This window comes from Gambusia affinis, linkage group LG04 (assembly GCF_019740435.1).
Source record: "Gambusia affinis linkage group LG04, SWU_Gaff_1.0, whole genome shotgun sequence".
NCBI classification, from domain to species: Eukaryota; Metazoa; Chordata; class Actinopteri; order Cyprinodontiformes; family Poeciliidae; genus Gambusia; species Gambusia affinis.
The window spans coordinates 22,973,651-22,993,138 of NC_057871.1; the positions used below are offsets into that span (position 1 = coordinate 22,973,651).

The window sequence follows — 19,488 nt, forward strand, 5'->3', positions numbered from 1 at the left end:
TTGAATTTTGAACAGGTGTTTTCAAGGTCTGACTTCTGGTTGATGTTTTTGAACATGCGGCTTTGTTTTATGAAAGCTGCAGGTTTCACAAAAATTAGTTTTCTTTGCCTAAAGTTGAAACCAGATATTTGAATTGTAATAAGAGGAGACGCTCCCCGCCTCCCTCTCTGTCTGAAGTTAAACCAGACTAACCTTGTTTTAAGTTGGTCAGAATTACCAAAATTATTTCTGTTTGCTTAATGCCAAAAAACGTAGATGTATTTTGTAATTTTTTTTCAGGTGTGTAAAAGAGACATTTCAAAATATCAAATCGTATTATATCTTGTTGTAGAACACCATCACGAGATATTATTAATAACAGTGATAAGTGATATTATTAAAGTAGTGAATTAGAACTGGTCTTTGGTTCAGTTGTATTGTTTTTATTTCCAAAGCGTGATGTAGGAAAACCTGAAAAACGGATCTTGAAGATGCTTGAAAAGGCCTTGAATTTAACTGTTTAAAAAATGTACAAACCCTGAAGAGTTCATAAAAGCCAGAAAAGAAAAATCTGGTACACTTATTGGAAATGTAGTCAATTTACTGGGTAGGATGGCACCTAGTAACCGCAATAGCTAGTGACACGCACCTGGAGGCGCTGTTAATGTGCACTGAGTTATGTCCATAAATCCATACTGTGCTGATGCGGGATGAGCAAGAATCAGTCAGAAAAATGTTTGTAGCGTTCTTGTATCTTATCTGATTTCTGTAAAATTTTATGTCAATTAAAGCTGAGGAAACTGCTGATGCTTTGATACATAAGATATGTTTTCAACTTGGACATAAATCTCTGAAAAGTTTGGTTTCCGTCAAGATTCAAGAGAGGATTGTTAGAATTTCTTTTAATTAACTTAATTTTACACATTGGCCGCTGTAGGACACATTGTGTTATATAACTTCTAAAATATTTTGTACTATTTGTTACGAACAGTGCAAAGTTCAATGGAAGACCAAAAAACGTTAGTCCAGTTTTTGTCGTTTATTGAACTTTCGGAAATTCCGGAGCGCCACAGTAAAGTGAAAACGACTCGAAATCAAAATCTTCTTGTTTTTTTTTTTCCCCCTCCGTGTGTCTGCTTTTCTCCACACGCACACCCGTTGCCGTGGCTACTGACGGACAACAGCTCCACTGGCTGACAATTACACTCAAGTGTATCAGGATTCAACACCGAAAAGCACGCAAACATTTCCCAAACGCAGAACAGAACATAAAACCCAAAACAGAACATTCAGTTCATCGCAGTTTCATGCTTTCAGGCTTGGCGTTTATTTTGCAATTATGAGCAAGTGTTCGCCTGAATACGGGCGGCGGTTGATTAGCTAATTCAAACACCTGCTCCACTAACGGGCCAAACACATTGCCTTCTGGTGGTTACGTTTGTCTTTATGTATTTATTTTTTGTGTATTTGGTGAATGGTAAAGAGATGCTCAATAGGGCTGCAACTAACGATTATTCTGACGATTAATTGGACACAAAACCTGGAACATTCTGCAGATTTTTCATCTATGCCGGGGGCTTCTCATCCAGTATTGCACTAAAAGATGCAAATAAGCAAATAGTTCAACTCCTCTTTTTAAATAAGAAGATGAACAGTTGGTCTAAATTGCAATAACCGGCACTCCTTTAGTGAATGTGGTGTTACTCGCTAATTCGTTTGTAGGACAGAATGCATCTGCGGCGCAAAAAGAAATGCTTCTAAAATGTATTTATTTCAAACAGTTTTCTAAAATCAAAGAAAGTGAATAATAACGGGTCGGACGAGAAAAAAACGTGCATTCTGAAGTAAGAACAAAATAACACAAACGTGAAGGACTCAGGCCTTTCTGCTTGACTTAACAGTAACACAGCGGAGAGCTGATCAGTTTGTGTTTTGTATTAACCAATTAATAGTTGGATAAGCGAAGATGCTTAATGGGAGGGAGGAGGGTTCAACAATTGATGCAAAAAAGTTGACATTTTAGGTGCTTTTTGGTCGAGTACACCTTCCGACAAAAGTTTTCTTTGACTTTATCCGAAATAAAAAAAATTTATATTTTTTTGTATAGTTTTGACTTTGCGGTGTTCTTTCAGCAAATGTTTGTTTTTGAGGCCGTGTGCTCCAGTTGGCGATCAATCGATTGCTAAATAAGTTGACACAATCGTTTTAATAGTCTGATTAATCGTTTCGGGCCTAATGTTGCACCTCTTATTTCTGTGCAGTGGCTCACTGTGCGTCGTCCAGACAGATCATCTCCCATTGGAAAAACTGCACACGACACGACTGTCCGGTCTGCCTCCCGCTGAAGAATGCGAGCGACAAGCGAACCCAGCAGCGTGAGTCGAACTGCCCTCAGACTGTTGCCACGGTGTTTTCTTTCAATTTTTTTATTATTATGACCAATAGGCACCAAACACAGAAAGCCATGGATGCTGCAGTCTGAAAGAGCCAGTTGGGTAAACCTAGAAGCATTTGGCTTGGCTTTGCAAGGATTACTGAGATAAAAATTGTTAAAGGTTTTATGGTTATGGAATATTATGTTGGCATTCCCTCTCTGAAGCCCCACAATTAGGGGGCATTGCCATGAAAACGTTTGGCAAATAGTTGATGTCTTTGGTCTACTGTAAGACTAGAGTCCGTTTGGAGATTTTATTCCGTCACAGTGGAAAGTTGCAGATATGACGGAGGAGGAATGGTCCGACGGAGCGATTTAGCTCCGTAGTTGTTTACAGCTCCACAGTTTCTCCCTGGAGCTGCTCCCCGCTCTGTTTTGATTTTTAGGTCTCTCTTGTAAATATCGCTGCAATATTTCATGACCCATGATCATTTTCCCTGCCCCTGACTAATGAGAGCAGTTGCATAAACTTTGCTCATTTTCTTTCCACTCTTTAGTCAGCATCTTTCCAGTGTTTATCTGTCTCTCCCTGGCTTGCTCGGTGGAGAACATGATGTATGATTTTGTGCGTCTTGCATACAGAGGTCCTTTATGTTTTCTGCTTACTTCCTCTTTTCTCGTCGAGGAACTTTTTATCCGATCTGCGATCCTCATCTGCTGTCCCCCAAAGCGCATGTTTACAACATTCAGACTAACTTCTTAATCCCTCTCCGCAGCTCTGCTGAGTTCCCCAAACACAAGCCTTCAGAATCCCATGTCTACAGTTGGCATGGGCCAGCCCAGTGCTCCCACTATCAATACCTCAACCCCCATTGACCCCAGCTCCATGCAGAGAGCCTACGCAGCGCTCGGCCTGCCCTACAGCAGCCAGGCTGCTGGACAAGCTGCGTCTCAGCAGGCTCCAGGACAAGCGGCCGGAGCCCAGAACTCGCAGGCCCAGCAACAACAGCAGCTTCCTCAGCAGATGAGACCCGTCAACACCATCGGTAATGACAGCCTGGCATATTTTAAATAAAAAAATAAATAAATAAATAAAAAAAAGCGGTCATCGATTACTCGGACGATTAGTCAGATAAAAAATTGGCACATTCTGTGGATTTTTTTAATTCAATTACCTAAGTCGCTTTTTTTACTTAAGAGCATTAAAAATGTCAATAAACACATAATTGAGCTTCTTTTTAAATTTTACCTAAAATGCAATAACGCCGCGTTATTTTAGTGTAATCAAGATCATTTGCAGATTGATTCATTCATTTTTACATTAACCGATTAATAACTTGTTTAAAAGGTGCATAATAGAATATTTTTGTTTTTCTTTACAGAATTTGAATCAGCTAATGCTAAAACTGCTACATAAGGAGGTCTGAGAAGAACTAGTTACAATGGGTTTTTTTTTTTCTTTTAATCTTAAATACAAATAAGTAAGTACAATCTTACTGCCAGATTTACAAAGGATTGCCAACATTTCCTAATCCAGGATGACAGAACTGAAAATGTTAAAAAGGACAAATTTGCTGTACCGATTTAGCCTTCCTGTTACCTGCCAACGTCTTCTTCCTCTGTTGAAGTTAGAATTGGAGCCTGAATGAAAAGTTGGACAGTTTTCATAGAAAGTACTTTTTATCTTCTTAAAGCACCCGACAGTTTTTGCACTTCCTTTGACTTCTTTTTTGACTCTTCTTTTCCTCAGTAACAACTTCCACACCAAAGGGGTTTAGTTATGATGTATCCTGCTGGTGCATCTCTGACCGTTCATGGAAAGTCCGGGGTCATTTTAATAAAATCAAAACCTTTTGAACAAACGTTTCTTACAACCTTTTCTTTCCATTCCTTTGGATAAAATATAACAATAATGATTGACTGTAGTTCCAGTAATATTAAAAAATTAAGTGTCTCTTCTATGCAACTGTATTTACTTATTAAAATGTTTAAAATGCAGGCTGTTCAAAATTAAAATATTAAATAAAATGTGTTAAAATATGTTTAAACTGTTTATATTTGAGGCTGTTGTCGTATTATTATTATTATTATTATTTTTTTTTTGGTCTGGGCAGGTAACCAGATGGCTCTTGGAGGTGGAGCGATGGGCGTGACGACTTCAGAACAGACAAACCTGCACACGGACTCCCTTTCCAACACGCTCAACACTAACAAGTCAGTCTCTGTCTCCTTCGAGAGAACCAGAAAACACATTCCAGTGTCTCTTCGCGCTTATGTGCTGTTGTTACCCGCTCTATTAAAAGAAGTCATATTTGTAAACTCTACTCGGGTTTTCTTTATCGTTATTCTCTTCCCCCTCCTCCAGTCAGCTGCTGTCGGATGGCTCCGCCGTGGGCCAGATGGGCAGCCTGCCCACAGCTGCGCCCATCTCCTCCGCAGGCGCCAGGAAGGCCTGGCATGAGCACGTCACTCAGGACCTGCGCAATCACCTCGTACACAAACTGTAAGTGTCGCCCTTGTCTTCAGAGAGCAGAGCCGGAGGTCGTCCATGGCTTTAACGTTGTGCTTCTTGCTCTGCAGGGTACAAGCCATATTCCCCACCCCTGACCCGGCTGCTTTGAAGGACAGACGAATGGAAAATCTGGTGGCCTATGCCAGAAAAGTTGAGGGGGACATGTATGAGTCGGCGAACAGCCGGGTAAGATGGCCAAACCGGTAGCCGACTTAAATCATTTTTGCAATATCTGTTAATGTGTTCAGATCTTACACCGTAGCAATGCCTTATTTTATTTATTTATTTATTTTTTTGCTTTTAGGACGAGTATTATCACTTCTTGGCTGAGAAAATTTACAAAATCCAGAAGGAACTGGAAGAGAAGAGACGATCAAGGCTCCAGAAGCAGATCATCAGCCAGGCACCCATAGCTGGCCAGGGGACGCAGCAGCCTGGCCTTCCCCAGCCCAACGCATTGGGCCCCAGGCAGCAGAGTGAGTACTGGTCCCACATCATGACAGCTGCAGGAGGCTGGGTGCAGTGGTACATAATCCTACCTAGTCTGAAAGTTGAGAGGCATAGCTTTTATATTTTGAATGTGTGAATTAAAACAATAAATTTGTTAATTTGATTAATACGTGTTCTTTTTGTTGCACAGATGGACCCGTTCCTCTCCCGAACATGCCAAATCAGATCATGAACCGCATTCAGGTTCCTCAAGGTACAGATTCAATGTTAAAGATGCATCTAATCTCACACTATGTAACGATGCAACAAAAGCAGGCTTCACCGTGTAATAAAACATCACCAAAACCGCATTGTGTAATAATTGATTCCAAATGCAATAAATGCATTTTGTAATACTTTCTGCAGCATCTGTAATAACTCTATTACATTTTGCACTGATTGTTACAAAATGCGAAAGTAGCTCTATTTTTAGAAGTGATAATGTATTAAATGGTCACAAACCGCTGTGTGTTCATTCTAATCACTATGCTTCCAATAACAATCATATTATGGATCCCATGCATCTAGATTGAAACTTTGGCCAATAAATCCAGAACTTTTGGTCATTTAGTTGCCTTTTCAAACTCGTTGGCAAAACCCTCAGTATTGATCTACTTGCCATTTAAAGTAAAGCAATTCAAAATGTCTTCAGGGTTCTTTATTACGTTTTGCGTCCATTATTCAGCCTAAATAACGTTTTATTGCATTTTAAAACTGGATTTTATTACATAATGTGGCACTACGTGTACACAGAAGTTGAAGGGAAACAGTCTGTTTCGCTTGTAATCCTCTATGCATGTTTGATTGTTGCTGAACATTTTGCCTGTTTGTTCGTTACAGGTATGAACCAGTTCAACCACATGACTCTATCCAACGCCCAGACGTCGATGGGACCCCGAGCAGCTTCTCCTATGACCCACCCACAGCAAATGAACATCAGCTCTGTCCCATCGGTAAGAATCACGCAGGGAGATCGTCTTGGAGCATTTCGATTTTATGCACGTATAACCTGGAACAAATCTTCAGAAAACCGAAAAACTGCCGAAACACAGAATTCTTTTATATCGAGACTCCAAACCCTCCTGTTCAGAGTTGCCCTTGATTCAAAACAATTGGAACACTGATAATGATCGCTTTTGATGATGTTACGTTTGATGTTTTGATCTTTATTAGCCCTTATTTTGAAGGACAATTTTGCTTACAAATACTTCAAGGTTAATTTTATTTGTTTATTTAATTTGGATATTTAAAATATCTTCCAGTGTTAAATGTTCATTAGAATTTAGTTTACTGATCTTTTAGAATGTGCTCCTGAATTATTATTTTTCCATTACCGTAATTTTATTTAAAAATGGTCTCGGGCGTGCTGTGGTGGCGTAGGGGATGGCGCGACCCACATTTGGAGGCCTTCAGTTGTCGACGTGGCGGTCGCGGGTTCGATTCCCGGACCCAGCTGAGGTTTGCCGCATGTCTTCCCCCCTTTCCTGTCAGCCTACTGTCATATAAGGCAGTGGTCCCCAACCACCGGGCCGCGGACCGGTACCGGTCACAACGCGCGCACGAACACCCCCCCCCCTGTCCGCAGGAATTTACGAAGGCTTGGCCCGGTCCGCTGTACTAAAAAGGTTGGAGACCACTGATATAAGGGACACTAGAGCCCATAAAAAGACCCCCTGGTGGGGGGGGTGGGGAAAGGTCTCAAAACAACAATATCATCGTGTATCACATTAACGTCTGGAACAATTTATCATCCAGCAAAATTTGTTACCATGACAGGCCTACCCTTGGTTACTTATTTCTTGTCGATGAATTTTCAATGCAGTTGAATTTTATTTTGGACGTTTAAGTCTTTCTAAATTCTTTAGATATTTTGTCTGTAAATCACTTGACTTGCAGTTTAAGTCAGTCAACCACATGACTTTTTATTGTCTAATGAATTAGAAAAAAATCCCTGTTCTTAAAAAAAAAAAAAAAGTGCAATACAAAAAAAGGATTTGTTGTATATATTGATGATTTTTCCAAAGGCTTATGACACCAAATTTCGATAAGCATTCCATTCCAATTCTAAAAATATGTTTGGCATGTCAAAGCTTATAAATGGGTGTTTATGGTTTTAAATTAGTCCTGGTGAAACTCTTGATGTTTCTCCTGTAATGTTCCTGTGCCCGTCGTAATCTTGTGCTCTGGCCCTGCAGGTGGGGTTGTCTCCCTCTAGGATGCCCCAGGCACAGGGCATTATGCCTGGACATAGCAACATGGTGGGCCAGACGCCCAGTCAGGGACAATTCCTGCCTCAGACCCATTTCACAACCGGATCTGGTGCCGTTTCTGTGTCCAGTGCCATGAATGTTACCGTGGGTCCGGGCATGGGCCAGCCTCCGGCGCAGGCTCCCGTCACTCAGGTGAGACGCAGGATGTGGAGTTGTAGTGAACTGATCTCATGATTAATTTGACATTTTAACCTTTTCTAAAGGCGTCATAAAGTCGCGTCAATTTCAGATTATTCCCAAAAAAACTAAAATAAAAGTAACTAATTTCTGTTTTCAAATGATCATACCATCACAGTGCGCTCTCTAAACCCTGTGTTGTTCGCGGTGTTGTCCGTTTGACCGGTTGTTGTGCGTTTGTCCGCTTATCTTTTTGTCCGTCCCGCTCTGTGTGTCCTCTTTCTCCAGCAGCAGCAGCAGCAACCGAACGCTAACCTCCCCATGAACACACTGGGCCCCCCACTGGGCCCTCAGCTAGCCTCCTCCCAAACCCCCTTGCACTCCACGCCTCCGCCCGCCGCTTCCTCGGCCTCCGCGGCTGGGGCGGCCACTAACCTGCCGCACCCCCAGTCCTCCAGCCGCAGCTCCACTCCCACCCTCCCCGGCCCCGTCCCGGCCCCAGCACAGGGGGCCGTCCCGCCCTGCCCCTCTCAGCCCCAACCCCAGGCGGAGCTCCCTGCGGCGGGACAGACGCAGCCCCCTCCTCAGCCCCCTACCACGCCGGTGAGACCGAGTCCCTCCGCATGTGCCCTCAAATTTTTGACCCTCGCCTTCCATCCCTCTGAATGCCATCTACCCACCCACCCTTCCCATTCACGTCCACCTTTCTGATAACTGCATCCTCACCACTGTCTATAGCCACCATCAAGGGAATTTCACACATTTTGTCTTAAGGGAGCAATGGTGAACACAGGAGCCTTGTTTGTGTCATTAGATGCAACCCTGCATGCAGGAAAAGCGGGTGGGGTGGGGGGTTGACCATTGAGATAGATTACTGGATTGGACATCACATCATTGCTATGCATTGAGTTGGGAATATGGGTGTTGGCGAAAATGACACAATCATGCAAAGGATCTGGAAAAAGGGAACCATTCTTTTGCTATTAAAAAGCAAGGCTGAAGCACAGTGTCCACACAGTCTTGCAAAATCTTAAATTTAAGGATCTAAAAGTAAGTCCTTAAAATGTCTTAAATTTATTGGAAAAAACAAGTGAGCAGGTCCTAAATTTTGTTGTGGCAGGACTATTTAATCTCACATATTTGATAATTTCCTTTTTACTCACAGGAATTTACTGCTACGCAAAACTGAGTCATACGCAGACATCTTCACTGCGTTCTGACTTGAGCTGGCTACCGCTAACTAGATGCTACCCTTGGTACGACTGATAGCTAGCTTTGTTCTTGTTAGCTAGCTTGTTGGGATAAACCTAACCAGCTTTTTTACGTCCGTCAAGGGTAAGTGCAAATTTATCACCAGTTGGCTGACCGGTGTTCATCTTAGTCATTGGTTTACGTCTGTCGCAAACCCATGCAATTTAATTGGGATTTCCTTTGTACATTTCTGTCTCTAACTGTTTTAAATTCCACTCACAGTGGTCTTAAAAGTTCTCAAGAAGCCTTAAATTTGTGTTAGGGAAGCTTGGACAAACCCTGTCCAAGAATATCTCATTTATCAGGTCAGTTAAAAAAAAACAAAGAAAATAGGAAATAAGTAAATTATGCTAGCTTGACTTTGACAACCTTAACATGTACCAGTGCTGCAGAGTTCGGTTTGTTTCGGCCATTTATTAATAATCCCAAAATAAACATAAATAAGCTGGAAAACTAAAACTGTGACGGTCTGAATGTTTATGCTTTTTACATCCTTTCTTTAGTGTGGGACATGTTTGCGTGGTTTTTGGTGTTGTATCCTGACACAGTTGAACGTAATCTCTGCTCTGTCGGGTAGTGGGGCTGTTGTCAGTCCGTATCCATGGGAACGAGTCCATGTTTGGGATAGAGCTGACATGGGGAGCAAAGGGGGAATAAAAAGAATACAAGTGGTTTTGAGTTGTTGTTCACCAGATTCCTGCTCATCCCGCATCGGAACGGCAAGGTGCTGCGACCATGACTCAATGCATAGTGATGCCGCCTGCAGGTGTGGGTCACTAGCTACAGCGGCTAATAGGCACAGTCCTATCCAGTAACGTATATCGATGGGCTTGACGCTGGTTTGAAAAGCTTCATATTTTCCCGTCCTTCATCGTGTCCTTCGTCTTTTCCTCGTCTCAGCTCTCTCAGCCGGGGGCCAGCTTGGACAACAGAGTGCCCACGCCTGCCTCTGCCGCCAGCGCTGACCTGCACTCGCAGCACGTCGGAGCCGACCTGCCCGCCCAGGAGCTCAAAGCAGAAACGCAAACAGACCAACAGGAGTTTGAAGCTGCTGGTGGGAAAATTGAACCCAAGACAGAGGTGAGTTTGAGTAGCGTGTCTAATACTAAAAGTGTTAGGACTGTAACTCATAACTTTATATATATATATATATATATATATATATATATATATATATATATATATATATATCATTTTTAGACTTTTGCTATATTTAAATAATAAATTTTTCTCTGCGATTTGTTCAATTTTATGCTTTAACCCCACCCAGAAATGATTGCAATAATATCTTGAGAAATCAAGGTATTATCATTTTGAGATCATTTTCAAGTAATATTATAGTAATGGCATAATAAAGCAAGCACACTCCATCAAATCAACTTAAATTTTTAACAGAAATCTAACTGCAGCTGGAAGACATTTTAAATATCCAAAAATAAACAAACAAAACAGCCGAAACTACAAATAAAGTTAATAATGAAATCCTTCTCCTGTCATAAAAAGGTGGAGTTGAGACCAATCCATCAGACTAAAGCGTTTTTTTTTTGTCACTCAGTCTTTGGTAGAAAAACAGAGACACGAGAAACAAGCAATCATGCAACTGGAAACAATTGTGCTGTCATGCATTTAATTGCTTTCTAACTTATTGCAACAGGCTTAACGATTGTTCTCTCGACTACAGGCTGAGAACGACTCTGCCTCAGCTTCAGTGAAGAAGGAGGAGTCTGAGGAAAAGCCAGAGCCAATGGAGGTGGAGGAGAAAAAGCCGGAAATGAAGACGGAACCCAAAGAGGAGGAGGAGAACGGAACCAACGGCACGACCTCCTCGTCTCCCTCCCAGTCGCGGCGGAAAAGTGAGTCTCGTGCATCCAAGACTGATGCATGTAGGAAAATGTTCAAGGCTTTTCACTCCCAACTGGGCCGTTCATTTTTTTGTTCTCCATCTTTGTAGTTACGGTCCACCTGCTTATTTTGACTACGTGCATTTCAAAACAATCCCTGACTTTAAAATGATTTGGGGACGCAGAGATCCTACATTGTAGTAAAGTCTTAAAGTATGGAATTTGATTCAAGTATTTTCCAGGTCTTGATAAAAAAAAGAGGTGTAGAAGCATATTCCCAAAACATATTTTATATCAACTTCTGTTGTTTTTTTTCTTCTTCTTCTTGCAATTAAAATACACCCAAAGCAAATTCTGATGGTTTTCTTTTTAAAATTTATATCAGGTGCAGCGTTGTAGCAAAAGCTGTAATGCTCCACCTGTGAAAATTAAACTGCTTGGCTTCTTTTGTGACCCTTAACCAATTCTGAGTGCTCTACTGTCGGACGGGACAGAAAATGTTTGTATTTCCAAACCCTAACTTATTGTATTGTTTATTTCAGTATTCAAGCCTGAGGAGTTGCGGCAGGCTCTGATGCCGACTCTGGAGTCTCTGTACAGGCAGGACCCGGAGTCGTTGCCGTTCAGACAGCCTGTAGACCCCATGCTCCTCGGGATCCCGGTACGAATCACAAAATCCCCTTCTGTGTCCGGCGCTATTAGTGGACACACTTGGCGCCGTTTTGACTTCTTTTCCTTCCCGTGTTACTCTAGGACTACTTCGATATAGTTAAGAACCCCATAGATCTGTCCACGATAAAGCGCAAGCTTGACACGGGACAGTACCAAGAGCCCTGGCAGTATGTGGACGACGTGTGGCTGATGTTCAACAACGCCTGGCTTTACAACCGCAAGACGTCCCGCGTCTACAAGTACTGCTCTAAGCTGGCGGAGGTTTTCGAGTCCGAGATCGACCCGGTCATGCAGGGTCTGGGATACTGCTGCGGGAGGAAGGTAAGATGGACATTCATCCTGTGGTTCGTTTGACTTCTCCAATGTTTTTTTTATTTTTATTTATTTCATCCACACTTAATAGAGTAATTTTTACATTCAAATCTTCTTTCTCTGACTATAAAAAGAACCACCTGGCATTCCAGCAATAATGATCTTTAAACATGTTTATCACTCAATGCAGTCTTAAGACATAGAACTCATGTTTTATTAATAAAATATCAATCATAAAGATTGATGCTTTAAATGAGTGTTTACTTTTTAGCACTTTGAGATTTTTATGTAAAGAGCATTATACATCTTTTATTATTCAAGTTTGTGGAAGTTCTCCACAAACTACTGCTGGTTTTTTTTTTTGCTCTGTTTTGATACGACTTGTTGATAAATTTGTTCTTTTTATAAATTTAATAAAAGCAGTTCTTACATCAAAACTGTGGTAAAAATGGACGTGTGGCATTAAAGCCATCGACGTCCGTCTCTTTGGAGTGAGTGTTTTAAAACGGCGAAAAGAAAAACAACCAAACATGACAGAATTTGGAAAAATACCGATTTGTGGTTGGGTTTAAAAATGCCTTATTCCAGTACGACATGTGCGTACATATTGTGGATAGCATTTGTACTGCTCTGTTTTCTCTGTACTTTGTTCGAGAATCAGTAAAGCGGCATGAATAGGGTTTGATGCGAACAGTTTTTCTTTGCAATTCTTTGCGCCGCTCCTCCAACAGATAAAGAATTGCATCCAAGAAGTCGAACAATCAGACCAGTTTTTCTTGCTGATAAATTTATGAGCTGCTCTTTGTTTCCGCAGTACGAGTTCTCCCCTCAAACTCTCTGTTGCTATGGCAAGCAGCTCTGCACCATACCTACCGGAGGCACCTACTACAGCTACCAAAACAGGTACGTCTGCACCGTGTTTTTTTTTTTCCCCCAGAATGTTTTAGTGCGTCTCAAATCCAAGCACCACTTGTATCTGCAGGTTTACTTCATATTAAATTGAGGCATTCGAACAGTCTTATCCATACTTTGCAGCCAGGTTCTGTTCGTCCGTCTAGCTGTTTCTTTTGTATCAATCAAAAAATAAAATAAAATCTTGGTTTAAAGCTGGAAACATCTTCGCCCATCATTACCTGCTGCCTAGCAGCTGAGATGTGGCACATTATCGCTCACATTTTGGATTTCTTCCTCCCCCTGCTGCATGATTAGTGCAACTACAACTTTTTTTTTTTTTTCTTTTTTGTTCCCCTTCTTCTCACTTACACAATTCACTTAGAGTGAGCAGCAGCAGCAGCAGCATTGGAGAGACTGCATCAGACTCTGGCAGCACAGCTCATTTACACTCTCAATGGGAGCTCTGGGATTCCCCGCTGTCTGTCAGAAAACATAAAAACACGCTGTAGTTGGTGCACACCTCACTCGGGCACTCACAAACAAGTAGCAAAACATCAAATCATCGGGGTTCCAAAGATGTGCGTACCGTGCGACGACCTTATTGTTTGGTTGGAGTTGCATTGAGAGCATGGATGTGTTTTATTTATTCCCCTTCAGGTATCATTTCTGTGAAAAATGCTTCAATGAGATCCAGGGAGACAGCGTGACGTTAGGAGATGATCCCGCACAGCCGCAGACGTGAGTGAATGCTAAATTAATTCAGGCACCGAAGCAGCCATGTTTGTTTCGAACACGGCAATGCTCAAATTTGTGTTTTTTTTGTTGTATTTTCATTCAATTTTAATTAAATTAGACGTAGAACTTTTAATACAAAGTGTTATTCGTCATGTAGTTTCTCTAAATGTAAGAAATGATTTATATTTACTTGAGACATTGTGTTATGATGGTAATAAAGCTCGCTTGCCCTTGTTTTTCTCAACTCTTCAGAATGATATCAAAAGACCAGTTTGAACGCAGGAAGAATGATGTTCTCGACCCTGAACCGTAAGTAAAACAAAAACTCTCATTATTTTCCCAAAGTTGCTGTCTTTAAAATGAAATTCTGTTTTAGTAGGTCTCCCTGCACATCCTCTTCCCGAGAAATTCATTTAAATCAAAGTTTCCCTTCACACACGTCAACCTTAGGTTGTTTTTGCCTGTCGTTTAGATATTTGTTCATTTTCAACATTTTGTCTCGAGTGTTTTTAATTGATCAAAGTTCTCCCCGAGTGTGTCCTCTGTTATGTCATCTTTTATTATTTTAGTAAAACTCTGGCAGCATTTATTTGTTCTTAGTTTTATAGTTCCAGCTGAGGAATTCAGGTGATTTTTTTTGTTTTTGTTGGGGTTTTTTTTACATTTAAAAAACTAACAATATGGTATTTATAAAACTTAATGTGGGCTGTCGATGTTGGCATCTATCACAGATTTTATTTGTGACTTTACTAGCATCGATTTGAAACCAAAGATATTAAGTTGTCTTTATATATTTTTCCAAAGCAGTCTTAAATTGACCAGGGGTTCCTGAAGGCTTTTCATTTTCGATCTGTTCAATGGACTCTGAAGTCATTTGTCACCTTTTATGAAATGAATCTAAATTTATCCAGGACCACCTCAAAAACCTTTATCTAAAACATAAAATCCTCAGAATAAAGATGTTTAATTTAATTATTATTTTTTTTTTTTTCCATCCAGATTTGTTGAATGTAAAGACTGTGGACGCAAAATGCACCAGATCTGTGTTTTACACTACGAGGTTATTTGGCCATCAGGGTGAGAAGTTCTCTCTTGCATCTTTTGGCTGTATTTTTCTGTATTTAAATCTCTTATTTGCGTTCAGCTAAACAAAGTGACATTTTTCTCTTAATGTGTTCAGATTCATCTGTGACAACTGTTTGAAGAAAAGTGCAAAATCACGGAAAGAAAACAAGTTCACTGCTAAAAGTAAGCACACCCTATTCTTAGCCATGATGGTTTTTTGTTTTTTTTTCTACACTTTCATTAAGATTATTGCATTAACCTTTAAGACTGTGCTACTTTTAATGGCGACCTAATGTTGGATGAAATTCCTTCCTTCCTTCCAATCCGAATAAGTGCCAGAGTTGGTTTTAAAATGTTGATGTGCTGCTTCTCTTCAGGGTTACAGTCCACCCGACTGGGAATGTACATAGAGGACCGTGTGAATAAATACTTGAAGAGGCAGAACCATCCGGAGGCCGGGGAAGTGTTTGTGCGAGTGGTAGCAAGCTCCGACAAAACGGTGGAAGTTAAACCCGGGATGAAAGCCAGGTGAGCTCGGAACAGGCCGGCCGACCTAAAGCACCCTGGTTTAAGAAACGGGTTGTGTTTGTCTCTGACTCCACACACTAACCGCACAACCTACATGTTGCACAAAATGGGTTTGACTCTCTGCCACTGCAAGTCTGCTTCGCTCATTCCCCCCTGAAAGGAACACAATCCCTGATTGAACAGCTTGTTATCATCAGGTTTACTAATCAATCATGTTTGCTCCTTACTGATTAAGTCACATGACCTTTCGGTTCTGCTTTGTGCTGCTGAGTGACATTGTAACCTCTTGAGGAGCTCTTTCCGTGTTTCTGTTTAACGGAGTTCCTATATATTCTTGAAAGGTATGAATAATAACAGGCTTTCTATGTCATAATAAAGAATGAAATTAAGAGTCCAGATTTCTTCCATTTCCATAACCTAAAATATTCAAATTAGATTTTCTTAAAGACAGACTTTTAAATATTTGATTTATTTTTAAATGCCATCCTTTGTCTTTGATTTTCTCCCATTAAATGTATTTATTTATTTATTTTTTGGTAAGCGAGCAATCAAACAAATGCATTCAGAATTTAAAAGGGTTTATTTTTACCACTTTCTTTGCCACTGTGCTTTTTGATATATATATATTTTACAAGATATGTGGTTCAAAATGGTGAACATTGCTTCTTAATTTCATCAACAATTATTCAAAAGCTTCAAAAAAAGCTTTTTTGTTTACTAGAAGTCACCCATTACATTTGACAGCTACACTGTATGAAATTATACTTTCCAAGAGGGGAAAAATATACACCATCTCCATCATATTTGTGTACATTTTTAATATCTCTTTATGTTCCTTTCATGTCAGGTTTGTGGACACGGGTGAGATGCCCGACACCTTTCCCTACAGAACCAAAGCACTTTTTGCATTTGAGGAGATCGATGGTGTGGATGTTTGCTTCTTCGGCATGCACGTGCAGGAGTACGGCTCCGAATGCCCATTTCCTAACACTAGGTTGGTTTGTTTTTACGCATACATAGATGAATCCGAATTAACTAACAATTAATGTGTTTCAGTTCAAAAAGTACATATACGGTACATGGATTTGTTACACCCAGGGTTATACATTTCAATAGTTTCTTTCAGAATTTTCAGTGATGTATTTATTAGAAAATTTAGGCCAAAATTGATATCAAATATTAGTATTGGTTTTGTGACTGAAAACGGATATTTACCAGTATTACTTGAATATTTCGCTACCCTTTTGACGCTTAAAAAAACAACCACAAGGCGGACACCTCGTAGAAAAATTGATTTTGTGGTATTTGTGAACTGCAGCTGGTGTATAACACCCAGACCTAACCAAAACATGAAAAAAAAATACAACTGTTGTCAGAATCTCCTTTGAGGGGAAAAAGGACCGAACTGTTGCTTAGTGATCCACAAGTCCTGTTTTCAGAAGAAAACTTGGCTTTTTTGTTTGACATCAAGGTCCCAGAGACTAGAAGAAGAGTGGAGAGGCGCCATGGTGATCATGTCCACTTTGTGTTCGTCAAGTCTAAAATCCATGCAGCATTTTAATAGGATGTTGTAAAGCACTTTATGCTTTATGGAGAGCCTGTTTTCATTCTCCGGTACCTGTCCAAACTGACAAATATACAAAATATTTCTAAACTGAAGTTTGGGTTTTTATTCTCTCTCAGCCATAATCATCAGCACAAATTGTTATACATTTTCAATTTAATTATGGAAGTGAATTTTAAAAGATCTTGTACTTAAATGATCTTCACCTCTAATTGACTTGTTCTTTCCGACTTTGCAGACGGGTCTACATATCATACCTCGACAGTATTCACTTCTTCCGACCCAGAGTCCTACGAACAGCAGTGTACCATGAAATTCTCATTGGCTATCTTGAGTATGTCAAAAAACTTGGGTAAGTCCTAAATGATTTTTTTTTTTTTACTTGATAAAATTGATAGAATGAATAAAAAAAGTTTCCTACTGGAGCTGCTTAGTGATGTGAGCTTTGGTCTGCGTGGTTCTGAAGTTACACGCAGGGCCACATCTGGGCGTGTCCGCCCAGCGAGGGAGACGACTACATCTTCCACTGCCACCCTCCAGAGCAGAAGATCCCCAAACCGAAGAGACTGCAGGAGTGGTACAGGAAAATGCTGGACAAGGCTTTTGCTGAGAGGATCTTGCATGACTACAAGGTAGGTGAAGATTCTTGGAGAGGACGACGTTAATGGCAACACTTGATGTCAAAAGTCATCACTTTTGATTATTGATCAAAATTTCCTACGTCTTTTCCGCAGGACATCTTCAAACAGGCGACTGAGGACCGGCTGACCAGCGCCAATGAGCTGCCGTACTTCGAAGGCGACTTCTGGCCCAACGTGTTGGAGGAGAGCATCAAGGAGCTGGAGCAGGAGGAAGAGGAGAGGAAGAAGGAGGAAACCACCGCGGCCACGGAAACTCCAGAGGTACCGTCGCTTGGTGTGACACGTACAAATATTTGAACCTTAGTTACTTAAATTTCTCTGTTGAATTGATGAAATTAGGGCTACAACTAACGATTATTTTAGTTATCGATTGAGATATGGATTATTCTGACAATTAATTGGATTTAAAAAAATGTGTACGTTTTGCAGAGACTTCACATAAGCCTATATTAGAAACATTTTAATAAAATGGGAGTAAACAAATTTCTTCTTTTAAAAAAGAATAAAATTTTGCCTAAAATGCCAGAAAATGTGATGGTTTATGCCTCAAACCAGGAATATCAGTAATCAACAGAGTAATGGTGGCTGGGAGAGGTTTTTGTGATCAAAGTCTGTCCTCTAAAGTCTAAATGTTGTTCCTTAGGGCACCCCGAGTGACAGCAAAAATGCCAAGAAGAAGAACAACAAGAAGACAAATAAAAACAAGAGCAGCGTGAGCCGAGCCAACAAGAAGAAGCCCGGGATGCCGAACGTAGCGAATGATCTGTCCCAGAAGCTGTACGCCACCATGGAGAAGCATAAAGAGGTCAGCTTGTTCTTAAAATGTTTTCTTACCAAATTGATGCTTAAATGCTTTCTCTCCTGTCACGATAACAAATTTTGCTGAACGATTAATTGTCTCAAAAAACTATTGCGATAGACGATAGTATTGTTTGAAAACCTTTTTACACTGATTTAATGGAAATGACGTAATAATGCATGCGATTTCCTGCCAAAGATGGATACACTTTATTTTAAAAAGAACACCCAACACTGGAACTTATAAACAAAATAAACAAAACAACCAAAAATAAAAATAAAATTGGTTCTCAGTCTCCATTAACAAAAATGTACTTGAATAAAAACGAAATAACATAAAGCCAAAGTGTAAATAAATACTGCATTCAACCAAAAGAGTGCAGATTATGAAGTCTGTTTACCATATTAGATCGTTGTGGCCCCTCCGATCTAAATCAGGGTTTTTCCCCGACTGGCCACCTTAAGGCAGCCTGTTGAATGTGACAGGTAGCCAATCAGAAAGCGCGGATTCTCCTCCTGCTTTCTGAGGGGAAATTACCGAGGGGAATCCCAAACAGCTGACATGGACATCCGGACATTGGAGATGATATGTGGAAACAACATTAATGGTTATAAAACATTTCGTGCAAAGAATCTAGAAATGACGAGGGGAGGAGTTGGAGCAAAATCGCTACGTTGATGAACCCGGTAACTTTTCAGCTGTTCTTCGTTAACGACACTGACACTAGAGCCACATGTGTTGCAGGTAGATTGTAGTAAAGCATTGATTAATGCCTGGTTTTAAAATTAGTTAACTGAACTTGTAGCCATTATTTTGTGCCCATTGTTGGACACCACATGGTATGATGGAACCGATCGAACCGTTATTCCCAGGATTTCTGTCAGCTAATGTGTGGTTTCTCGGGTTTTGAAAATGGGCCGACAATCGACCGACAGCTCTAAGATTGTGTAGTGTGAACTGGACGTTACACTAAGGAAACGAGGAAGGGAGGGTCAGTGGAGAGCAGCGGAGTTGAGCCTTTTTTCATTTAGCGTCATCAACAAAAAGAGAAAAGGGCTGGAAGAGACGATAAAGCCGATAATTAAAATGACGTAGATAGTTTTAATTTATTGATGAATTAATTTATCGTTTATCGCGACAGGCCTAATGCTCTCTATCCAATCTGACTGGACTTGAGCCATTTTGCTGAAAAAAAAAGTGCATTCTGAAACAATTCATGGAACTGGATGTAGGTATTTCAGCTTGATATTTTTTCTGTTATTTAACATTTGTAAACTTGTTGTAAATTTCCTTTTTGGAGAGCGGGAGTGTTTAGTATAAGAAAAAAAAGGTAAACTGGCTGGCTGCTCACAGAGCTTCCTCCAAGCATAAAACAGAAAGTTAAGTGAAAAGAAAATTTTAGATATTGTGTTGTAATTTTTTTATTAATCCTTAGTATTTGTAGC

General features: G+C 40.5%; 1 protein-coding gene across 7 annotated transcripts in view; it reads left to right on the forward strand.

Annotated features, from left to right (window-relative positions):
* The window catches only part of crebbpa (CREB binding protein a), a 40,202-nt gene that overhangs the window by 16,024 nt on the left and 4,690 nt on the right, over positions 1-19,488 (forward strand). For 4 of the 7 annotated variants that reach the window (XM_044114505.1, XM_044114507.1, XM_044114510.1 and 1 more), the window contains 25 exons: positions 2,241-2,354; positions 3,130-3,399; positions 4,468-4,567; positions 4,719-4,856; positions 4,934-5,051; positions 5,170-5,341; positions 5,506-5,568; positions 6,195-6,307; positions 7,550-7,756; positions 8,030-8,344; positions 9,893-10,072; positions 10,674-10,845; positions 11,376-11,494; positions 11,587-11,826; positions 12,632-12,720; positions 13,369-13,449; positions 13,699-13,755; positions 14,446-14,523; positions 14,627-14,694; positions 14,889-15,039; positions 15,887-16,033; positions 16,842-16,955; positions 17,070-17,235; positions 17,338-17,505; positions 17,888-18,049. In XM_044114505.1, coding sequence (XP_043970440.1) covers positions 2,241-2,354; positions 3,130-3,399; positions 4,468-4,567; positions 4,719-4,856; positions 4,934-5,051; positions 5,170-5,341; positions 5,506-5,568; positions 6,195-6,307; positions 7,550-7,756; positions 8,030-8,344; positions 9,893-10,072; positions 10,674-10,845; positions 11,376-11,494; positions 11,587-11,826; positions 12,632-12,720; positions 13,369-13,449; positions 13,699-13,755; positions 14,446-14,523; positions 14,627-14,694; positions 14,889-15,039; positions 15,887-16,033; positions 16,842-16,955; positions 17,070-17,235; positions 17,338-17,505; positions 17,888-18,049 — 3,602 coding nt within the window. The remainder of the gene's footprint in view (positions 1-2,240; positions 2,355-3,129; positions 3,400-4,467; positions 4,568-4,718; positions 4,857-4,933; positions 5,052-5,169; positions 5,342-5,505; positions 5,569-6,194; positions 6,308-7,549; positions 7,757-8,029; positions 8,345-9,892; positions 10,073-10,673; positions 10,846-11,375; positions 11,495-11,586; positions 11,827-12,631; positions 12,721-13,368; positions 13,450-13,698; positions 13,756-14,445; positions 14,524-14,626; positions 14,695-14,888; positions 15,040-15,886; positions 16,034-16,841; positions 16,956-17,069; positions 17,236-17,337; positions 17,506-17,887; positions 18,050-19,488) is intronic. The other 3 variants (XM_044114506.1, XM_044114508.1, XM_044114512.1) reach the window with 2 other exon arrangements.